At 52.8% G+C, this 10,816-nt stretch overlaps 1 protein-coding gene across 1 annotated transcript; it reads left to right on the top strand.

Annotated features, from left to right (window-relative positions):
* The first annotated feature begins 1,600 nt into the window (after positions 1-1,600).
* Positions 1,601-4,136, top strand: LOC101422638 (cationic amino acid transporter 4-like). The gene is given in 6 exon segments (XM_058281024.1): positions 1,601-2,603; positions 2,878-3,506; positions 3,740-3,848; positions 3,955-4,022; positions 4,024-4,054; positions 4,057-4,136. Coding segments are annotated over 6 exon segments (1,899 nt in total). The 5' UTR covers positions 1,601-1,621.
* The last annotated feature ends 6,680 nt before the right edge of the window (positions 4,137-10,816 follow it).

The raw sequence follows: 10,816 nt of genomic DNA, 5'->3' as shown, positions 1-10,816 counted from the left end.
TTGCTCAAATATCGAAGGGGCCGCAGAAGCTGGCTAAGGTACGGGGTTCCAAGTGCCACCATCTTCTCTGGAAGTGCATCTTCCCATTGCCAGTGGTGGAACCAGACACGCTGTAGCTGTCCTGAAACCCAATTGCACCAGCCACATAGAAAACACTCAGAAAGTTCTGAGTGAAGAGGATGATGCATTCTGGTTTCATTCAATGTGGCAGGGTCTGGCGGTCATTTGGCTCTAAACATCCTTTTCACTTTCAGTCATGCAGCAATAGTAGGATGACAGTTGGACTCAGGAAAAAAATGAGCCCCAGGGAGCTTGGGATGGCCGCCTGAGGGCATGGGAGAGGGGCTAGTCCAGGAGCAGAGTCCTCCAGCCTCACTGCGACTCCATGGGCCTCTGAAGGGTGGTGTCTGTAGCTAAAAGCTCAGAACATCCAGCATTTAAGTGCTTGGCTGCAGGCACTCCCCTCCCCATCCCTGCCACCCCGCCCAGGGCCACTCACCAAACCCCCAGACTCAACTCCTTAGAGGCCTCCACACCTCTCACCCACGTGTTCAGTTCACCGCAGTTGCAAAGTGAGAGAGCTATAAAGGCCCTTATCTGGGTCTTAACTCCGCCCCCCCAGTGCACCTCCTGACCCAGTTCTGGGAAAGGCACTTCCTGGTGGACTTTGCTTCTTTATCTGTGAACACAAAGCTTCCCAGGAACCTGGTGAGCGCTGGTCTTGATCTTGTAAAGAAGGGTAGCGTGGACCGTTTTAATGCGAGCATGGGGCAGGGGTGGGTTACTGCAGTGAAGGGCAGTGTGCAGACGTGGGGGGGGGGGTCTGTGTGCAGAGTCTGGGCCTGAACAGTGAGGCCATGTTCGGGGTGGGGGCCCCTAGGTGGGGTGGAGGGTCGCATCCAGGCCCCGGTGAAGGGAGCGACCCTGCACACAAGTGGGGCGGGGCGGGCTCTGAGGGGCGGCGGCAGCAGAAGGTGGGTGGCAGCCTGTGTGGGTTAGGGCTGAGACCCGGCGGGGGATGGGGGATTGAAGACCCGGGTACTGGGGACAGGGACACTGAGGAATTGGCGGCACGGAGACTTGCGCCGGGAGTCAGCTTCCTGACCGGGGACTCAGCGCAGGGTGAGGGGACTGACCACCACGGTTGGAGGCGAGGTGGTCCGTGTGGGCCACACCCCGGATGATAGAGCCACTCCTATACTGGATCCCCGAGGCCTTGCTCCGCTCCCAGTGGAGCCTCTGGTTTCCAGCTTGCTCTCAGATCCCAGATGAGGAGGGTTTCCCACCTCATGTTCCCTGGGAATGTTCCCACCTTGCCCTTAATGACACTCGGCTCACCCCCCAGGTCGGGCTGCACCAGATTCGCTGGAGAAAGGAGGAGGGCAGGCAGGACCCCCATGCTTCCTCAGGACCTCCTGCACCCCCTGCAGTGAGCCCTGAGTCCTCCCCCAGCTCAGCCCTCCAGCAGGTGCCTGTGCTCGCATCCCCAGGTCAGGGACAGGACTGGGCTGTGGGTGGGCAATCCAGAAGGGACTGAAGACGCCTGACCCCACCCAGCAGCCCATTATTCCCCTCTGACCCTGGCAGGTGGCTGGGCTCGCACTCCTCACTGCTGCCCACCATGGCCTGGCGACTGCCCAGTGCCGCCAGCCTGGCACACTTCTGCAGGAAGCTGAACTGGCTGAAGCCCCTGGAGGAGTCCACCACGGAGACATCACCGAGTCGCGGCCTGTCCACGCTGGACTTGACCCTTCGGGGAGTGGGTGGCATGGTGGGCGTGGGCCTCTATGTGCTCACGGGCACTGTGGCCAAAGAGTTGGCTGGCCCCGCTGTGGTCGTGTCCTTTGCTGTGGCCGCCGTGGCCTCCCTGCTGGCGGCCCCATGCTATGCAGAGTTTGGAGCCCGCGTGCCCTGTACAGGCTCTGCCTACCTCTTCACCTACGTGTCCGTGGGTGAGCTGTGGGCCTTCCTCATGGGCTGGAACTTACTTCTCCAGGGCCTTCTCAGAGGTGCCACCATGGCACGGGCCTGGAGTGGCTACCTGGATGCCATGTTTGGTCACAAAATTCGCTACTTCACTGAGACCCACATAAGCACCTGGCAGGTGCCCTTCCTGGCCCGGTACCCAGATTTCCTGGCCCCTGGTGTCATTCTTCTTGTCTCTGTCTTTCTCTCCTGTGGAGCCCACGTCTCCTCCTGGCTCAAGTACACCTTCACGGCCATCAGCCTCTGAGTCATTGTCTTTATTGTCATCCAGGGCTTCTCCCTGGCCAGCCTGGAAAACTGGAGTGCCGAGGAGGGCGGCTTTGCACCCTTGGGTTTCTCAGGCATCATGGCTGGCACCGCCATCTCCTTCTACGCCTTTGTGGGCTTTGAAGTCATCGCCAACTCTAGCAAGGAGGCCCGGAACCCACGGAAGGCCGTGCCCATGGCCATCGCCATCTCTCTTGGCCTGGTGACCATTACCTACACCCTGGTCTCCACCGTGCTTACCCTCATGGTTCCCTGGCACAGCCTCAACCCACAATTGGCGCTCGCCGATGCCTTCTACCAGCGGGGCTACAGCTGGGCCAGCTTCATCGTGACACTGGGCTCTTTCTGTGGTGAGGAAGCATTGCCTTGCAGGGTGGGAACTGGGTGGGGTGGTGGGGAGAGAGCCAGTGCCACGTCCTGGGCTTCCTGGGTTGACCCCTGCTGTGTAACTGTCCCAGGAGGGCTCTGATTATGAGAGAATCCTCCACTCCCACTCAGCACCTTCCCCAAATTTTCCAGTGAGCCTGTGACTGAAACTGGGTGGGAGGTAACTAAGCACCCCACACCCAGCCAGGGCCACACACCCTTGCTGACAGGCCCTTTGCTCCTGCTCCTCTGCCACAGCCCTGATCACAGTCCTGCTCAGCAAGCTCTTCTCCCTGCCACGCATCGTCTCTGCCATGGCAGCTGACGGGCTCTTCTTCGAGGTGCTTGCCCATGTGCACCCCCGGACCAAGGTCCCCGTGGTGGGTACCCTGGTGTGTGGGGTCCTCATGGCCCTCCTGGCGCTGGTACTGGACTTCGATGCACTGGTGCAGTTCATCTCCTTCGGGGCGCTGCTTGACTACACCTTCGTGGCCGCCAGCACCATAAGGCTGCGCTTCCAGAAGACCTCTCCACCCAGGTCCCTGGGCCCAGCCAGCCCCGAGCCTGAGGCCAACCCCTCAGGGCCCCTCCAGCTGGTGAGGGATGAGCATGCCTCAGGTCCCGAGCCCGGGCAGTTGCGGCCAGCCCTGAGGCCCTACCTGGGCTTCCTGGGTGAGTGCGGCCACGGAACCGCCGTGGCTTGGGCGCTCGGCCTCCTGGTGGCCTCTGCCATCACCCTGAGCAGCATGCTCATCTTTGGGGACTCGGCCCTGCACCTCCCGCACTGGAGCTACATCCTGCTGGCCCTGCTCAGCGGGGTCACCTTTCTGCTCAGTCTCGCTGTCCTGGTGGCCCACCAGCAGGAGCTCCTACAGGATACCTTCCAGGTACCGCCCCAACCCACCCCCTCCATCCCTTGCTCGTAGTCCAGCTGGCTCCATGGCTGGCTTCTGCCACGGCAGAATGAAGGAGGAGGACTTGGAGGGCTGGGGATGCCACTGCATCCAATCCCCTTTCTTTCTGCACGGGGGGTGATTACATGTCTCCTAAATCTCCCAAGGAGGAAAAGGAGGCCCTTGGGTAGCAGATCTTCCCCACAGCTCAGCTGTTGTCCCCTCAGGTGCCCCTGGTGCCCCTGACACCAGCTTTGAGTATCCTCCTCAACATCTGCCTCATGCTGAAGCTAAGCTACCGGACCTGGCTGTGCTTTTTCGTCTGGCTGCTGCTTGGTGAGTTGGGGTGAGGTGGGGCATGGGATGTCGGGATGCTGAGTAGGTGGTGGGAAGAGGGCCAGGTGGGCTGGACCTGCCTCTCAGGCCCCTCCCACTGCTGCAGGACCCACCGTGTATTTCGGCTACGGCATCTGGCACAGCAAGGAGAACCTGCGGGAGCCACAGGAGCAGGCTAGCGAGCTCACACTATGTGGTGTTGCCCAGTGCAGCCTGGAGGAGACTGTGTAGGCTGTGCAGCCACCTGCCCTGGAGCCTGACCACACGGAGCAGCCCATCAGGCCATGAGGCCAGCCCGTGGACTGCCAGTGCCCATGCCCCTTCTGTCCTGGGCAGCTTGGGCTGCTGTAGGTCGGGGAGCCTCAGCCCTCAGGCCCTCACCTGACGGTGCCAAGTTCTGGGTCCTCGGGGATCGGGCCATGGCTAGCGCTAGTGCTGTGGACTTTTTGCGCAGAACCTCCCAACGTATTGTGACAAGCTCTAGCCACAGGCCAAACAGCCGGATGGGCAGGAAAGAAGCCCACGGTGCTGGAGATCTCCAATAATACCTACTTGGCCATCCTAGTGACCTGCTGCCATGTCCACTGTGGCATTCTTTGTGGAAATGAGTCCATCTACCCCCGGGAACCAATTGATTGCCCCAAGGCACAGCAGAGATACCAAAAGCTCTGTAAAAGCAGAGGTCAGGGCTGGGCCAGGCCAGTGCCCTCTGCCCAGCTCAGAAGGGAGACACGCACTGCAGGCATGGGCCATGTCTCCAAGGGTCAAGGGGCCTATGACGGAAGTGGGGTCAGCACCCATGCAAAGACTCCCTACATCCCCCAGAAGCCGATTCAGGGAGCAGAGGCTTGGGCCTAAGGCTGTGATTCCCAGAGAACCTTTGGCTTCCCAGGACTCCAAGACAGTAGGGTGTGTGCCTGTTGGCCCTGGGACAATGAGGAACTTTTCTGGCAGGCAGGACTGTGCTTCAGGAAATGGCTCCAGAACTGGAATCCAGCCAGCCAGGTGGGGGCAGGTCTGCCCCTCTGTTGTCCTATGGTAGTGTTCCTTCCAGATAGTTCTTCCGCCCGGGGCGCCTGGGCATCCCAAGTGTGGGTGTCCCAGGCTGGGGGGGGGGGGGGCGGGCAGGTGCCCAGACAGGTTCCTAGGCTTGGCCTGGGGCAGCAGTGAATTCCAGATGCACTGGGTGCCTGTCCTCAGGGCTCCCAGGAAGCCCGGTGGGCAGGGTGGGGCTGGGCTGGGGGTTACCAAGGACTCACATAAAAGGTCCCCAAAGCCCTTCAGTGACCACCAATATAGCCCCTCTGCCTTCTCCCCCCCCTCCCAGCCCTCCAGACCCTGGCGTGGCCCTGCAGAGAAGGGGCTGATGCTCCAAAGCTGAACAGGTGCTACCCCCACCTCCATTCTGCAGACAAAACCCAAAGCTAGATAAGACCTGCCCCAGGGGGACTCCTGCTACCTTACCTGGGCTCAGGCTGCAAGAACCCCAAGGAAGGAGAGTTCAAAGGGTGGAGTCCACAACAGCCAGTGGTGGAGCCTGTGGGAGATGGGGGATGAGAGGTGCTTGTGGGAAACAGGGATGACAAAGGCTGGGAGAACATGCCACCAACAACCAGAGAAGTGGGTGCCCCAGGCTCTCCCTGTCTCCATGGTTACATGGAAGGTCTCTGTGTGGAAACAGATGGCTCTGGGCTCCCACATCAGGGAGCACCTGCCAAGACTAGAGTAGGGAGGGTGGGGGGGGAGAGGGAAAGGGAATTTTCCTGGGGGTGTGAGGGTGCTGGTCTTTCATCCCTGAGGTCCCCCATCCGTCCAGACCCCTGACCCGGAAGGGAACAGCCCCAGGCCTCAGGAATGGGCTGGTGGTGGGAACAGAGCCTGGATCCCTGGTGTCACCATCTGGCTGGGGGTGGAGGTAGGTGCTAGGCCCATGTAAGGCCTCTGGGCAGCCTGCTGTGGGGCTGTGAAAAACAGCAGTTTCCACACCTGGTTAGCTGTCACCTTTGGGGCCTTTGCCTGCAGGTAAGGACAGTGGATCAGGGCTCTGGCCTCCCAGGGAGCATAGCAGCCCCACACAGCAGCCTCAGCACCCAGCTGGCCCACAGCTCACCTCCTCATACTTGTTCCTCCAGGAGAAATGGGCTTCTCCGTCCACATACACAGCAGCAGATCACAGAGGAAGGTGACCTTGGGAGAGGCAGGGCAGCCCCACATGTAGTTCACCAACCCAACCTGCACCCCAAGACACCACCTGCAAGCAAAGGGTGCTTGCACAGCCATGGGGAGCCAGTGACAACCACTCACCCCACCCATACAAGCTGCTCCAGTGCCCAGAGTGATGGTCATGGGAATAAGCCCAAACCTCCTGCCTGAGAGAGAAACCCTGGCTGAGCCAGCCTCAGGTCGTACCTGTGGCCCCATGCCTCCAGCCCTGTCTCCCCCACTGGGCCCCTCTGGCCCCTACCCACCCAGTGACCAGGATGTTGAAGGAGCCTGGGGACAGCAGGAGCCCCGAGGAGGGGCCAAGGAAAGCTTTAGAAGAAATGACCTCTTAGATGCCACCTGAAGATTGTGAAGTTCAGCAAGGGATAAAACTGGAGCAGGATGGAGGGAAGAGTATATGCAAAGGCTGAATGAAAAGCAGGAGAGAGAACTGGGAGCCATGGAAGGGTGGTGAGCAAGGGTGTGCAGAGTGGGGTATGACCCCTGCCTCATTGTTTGTGCTCATTGTCTGCTCTCTGTGTCTGTTTGTTGTGCACTCGTCTTCTTTTTTTAGGAGGCACCAGGAATGAACCCTGGATCATGCATGTGGGAGGGAGGCGCCCAATCACTTGAGCCACCTCTGCTCCCACTTAAGTCTCTCATTGTGTTTCCTCATTGTGTCTCTTCATTGTGTCATCTTGTTGTGTAGCTCACCATGCCAGCCCATTGCATCAACTTGCTGTCTTGCCTGTCTTCTTTAGGAAGCACTGGGAACTGAACCTGGGACCTCCTATGTGGTAAGCAGGCACCCAACTGCCTGAGTCACATCCCTTTCCCAGATGGGAGATTTTTGAAGACTGAGTCAATCTCTTTAAATGTAATTGATTTGTTAAATTCTAGTATTTCTTGTAGTGTCAGTGTAGATAGGTTGTACATTTCTAGGAATTTTTCCATTTCATCTAGATTGCCGAGTTCATTGGCATATAGTTTCTCTTAATATCCTCTTATAATCTTTATTTATTTCTGTGGGGTCAGTTATAACTTCCCCTCTTTCATTTCTGATTTAATTTATTTATACTCTCTTTTTTTTTCTCCGTTAGTCTACCTAGGGGTTTGTCAATTTTACTGATCTCAAAAAATCAGCCTTTGGTTTTGTTGGTTTTCTCTATTCATTTTTTGCTCAAAACCATTTATTTCTGCTCTAATCATAATTATTTCTTTCCTTCTGCTTGCTTTGGGAATGGTTTTGTTTGCTTGGGAATGGTTTCCTCTTCTTTTCTAGTTTCTCATTGTTCAGTAAGATCTTTGATTTTAGCTTTTTTTTTTTTTTTTTTAAATATAGGCCTATAGTGTTATAAATTTCCCTCTCAGAATTGCCTATGCTGTATCCCATAAGTTTTAGTAAGTTTTGTTCTTGTTTTCATTCATCTGAATATATTTTTCATAATTTCATTTATAACTTCTTCTTTGGCCCAATGATTATTTAGCTGTGACTTTTGTTCAGCCCCTAAACATTTGAAATTTTACCTTTTTCCAGTCAATTGTTCATTTCCATTTTATTCCATTATGATCTGAGAAGATGCTTTGTATGAGTTCAGTCTTTTTATATTTAAGAAATGCCTTGTGCTAACATGTGTTCTTATCCTGGAGAAAGACCCATGAGCACTTGAAAGAATGTATAATCCGCTGAGTTTTGGTGCAATTTTGTGTATATGTCCATTGGGTCTAGCTTGTTATCCTATTGTTCAAGTTTTCTGTTTCCTTGTTGATCTTCTTTCTAGGTGTTCTAATGATGTGAGTGGGGAGTTGACGTCAACAAAGATTATTATAGGGATGTCTGTTTCTCCTTTCAGTTTTAATAGAGTTTTCCTGAGGCATTTTGGGACATCCCTGATAGATACATATATATTTACAGCTGTTATTCCTTTATGGTGGATTGTCCCTTTTATTACTATATAATGGCTACCTGTATATTAGTTAGACAAAGGGGTGTTGATGCAAAATACTAGAAATTGGTTGGTTTTTATAAAGGGTATTTATTTGGGGTAGAAGCTTACAGATACCAAGCTATAAAGCTTACTTTACTTCCCTCAACAAAGTCTATTTTCACATGCCGGAGCAAGATGGTTGCCAACATCTGCAAGGGTTCAGGCTTCCTGGGTTCTTCCCTTCCAGATTCTTGATTCTCTCTGGGCTTTGACTTCCTCTCTTCCTGGGGCTTGCTTCATTTCCTCTGGGGCTCCAGCTTAAGGCTTTAGCATCAAACTCCAACATCAAAACTCCAACATCAAAACCCCTTAACTCTGTCCTTTATCATACCTTTTATCTGTGAGTCCCCACCCACCAAACGGTGGAGACTCAATGCCCTACTGGCACAAGAGATTTACATAATTACTTAATGAAGTAAACCTATAAATCCAATACAATCTAATAAGCCTGGAGGAAAAGATCAGTTTACAAACAATCCGATATTTCTTTTTGGAATTCATCAATAATATCAAACTGGTACAACCTGTATCTCTGATACATTGAGGCAGGAGCAAGCAGACTACCCTTTAGGGAATGGGTGGCCAATAAGAACATCTGAATCTTAGGGAAAAAATACTGTATCTCATCCAAGACTTTGGTATATTCCTTGGCTTGGGACATTTCCTCAATTTTCATAGCACGGCTCCTAATTTTTTGCTGATATCTAGACATCTGGTTAGGATGGTGAATTCACTCAAATGCTCAACTGCTCTCTTTCATGGGGATTTAATGGCAGGAGGCTGTGTGTTACTGCTGTTCTTTGATTCTTGACACAACCTGTTCTGGGTCTTTAGGATTGTCTGTTAATTGCTCAGATCTGGGCACTGGAGCCAGTATTGGGTTGCAGACCCGCTTCCAAGGCCTTGGGGAAGGAGGCTGCAAAGGCCACAAAATCCTCACTTATTTACTTTCAATTTCCTTATGTGTACTTCCTTGTTCCACTAGAATATGGCACTCTTTGACAGTCCTCTCAGTTCAGAGGTTGGAGTGTGTTGGCTGCAACATGAACTGGATCGATGTGATAGAGGATCCTACTTGGAGACTAAGCCTCATAATTCAAACTTGCTCAAAGGTAGTTCTGCAACCTTTGCTGGCAGCACCCTCTCTTCCCAGGCAGGAAATAATTCCTCTCCCGTCTGCATCCTCAACAAACAACCTTGGTCAGGAGAGAGGAAGACTGAGAGGGTTGGATCTCTCTAGCCCCTGTCGACTCCCAAGGCAAACAATTGTGTGGTCCCACCCAGCCTGGAAGGAATCCTGGGATAAAGCAGACCAAATCTTTGGAAACCGTAGCACTGAACTGGAGAAAGTGGCCACAGTAGTTGCTGAGGGCAGGGAGAGGGAAGAAGAGATGAGATATGGGGGCATTTTCAGGACTTGGAGTTGTCCTAAATGATACTGCAGGGACAGATGCTGGACATTATGTATCCTGCCATAAGCCACTGAATGTACTGGGGGAGAGTGTAGACTACAATGTAAACTATAATCCATGTGGTGCAGCAGTGCTCCAAAATGTATTCACCAAATGCAATGAATGTGCCACAATGATGAAGGAGGTTGTTGACATGGGAGGACTGGGGGGATAGGGAGTGGGATATGTGGGAACCTCTGATATTTTTTGTGATCTATGTATCTTAGAAAAATGAGAGACAATTTAATTTAAAAAAAGAGGAAAAGAATTTTAAAAAACTGAGTCAAGGAAGCCAACCTGGCTCAGTGGTTGAGCACTTGCTTTTCACAGGCAAGGTTCCAGGTTCAATCTCCAGCCCCTGTACCTTAACAACAACAAAATGCTGAGCCAGACTTACACTGTGTCCCTCTCTCTCTCCTTTCCTAGGGAGGTGGATCCCTGGGGCCCACGTTGCTGTAGCCTCCAGCCCCAAGGCCTGAGAATTCAAAAATGTCTATACGGTGGCGGAGAATGCCACCAGTTGCAGCTGCAGCTTTAACTCAGTTTTGTCCCTTTTTCTTCAGGGTGGTGTCCAGCTTTCCTGTGATGTCCTAAACCCTACGACATTTTTTTCCAGGCCTTTTCTGACTGTCCTCTAGCTATTTTTCTGGGATAGAAAAGAGGCCAGTAGCTTTCTGGTCTGCCATCTTCCTGGAAGTTGGTTCCTGACTGGTTTCTGAAGTGACCAGCTGAGTAGAATCTTCAGCTGGCATTTCTCTTTCTGTTCCTTCATTGCCCTCTGAAGAACGATGTATTTGAGAGTGATCAGGATCTTCTGATTCTTCCTTTACTGTCACAGCTTCCATTTCTAGGGAAATTCCAGAATCATCCATGGATTCAGCTTTCACTTTGATGGGGCCACAACTTCCACACAGAGACAGGACTGACCTTTTAGCATCTGCTACCATCATCCAACCACCTCAGTACTTCTTTGGCTCCAGGAAATGTTTCTTAATGATAAATGAAATCCCTGCTCTGTTCTCCAAAATCCATTGTCTGTTTTTATGCTAGTACCATGCTATTCTGACCACTGTAGCTTTCTTTCAAGGTCAGGCAGTGAAATTCCTCCACATCACTTTTTTTTTTTAGAATGCTTTTGTCTATTAGAGTGCAGTTTTCCTTCCCAGTGAATTTGGCAATTGCCTTTTCTATTTCTATAAAGTAGGCTGTTGGACTTTTGATTGGTATTGCATTGAATCTATGAAATCAGTTTTGGTAGGATTGATATCTGCACAAAATTTAGTCTTCCAGTGTATGAGCATGGACTGTCTTTCCATTTCTTTAGGTC

The sequence above is a fragment of the Dasypus novemcinctus genome, chromosome 19 (genome assembly GCF_030445035.2).
Source record: "Dasypus novemcinctus isolate mDasNov1 chromosome 19, mDasNov1.1.hap2, whole genome shotgun sequence".
Taxonomy (NCBI): Eukaryota; Metazoa; Chordata; class Mammalia; order Cingulata; family Dasypodidae; genus Dasypus; species Dasypus novemcinctus.
Note: the sequence above shows the minus strand (reverse complement) of the source record. Positions and strands in the feature narration are given on the sequence as shown.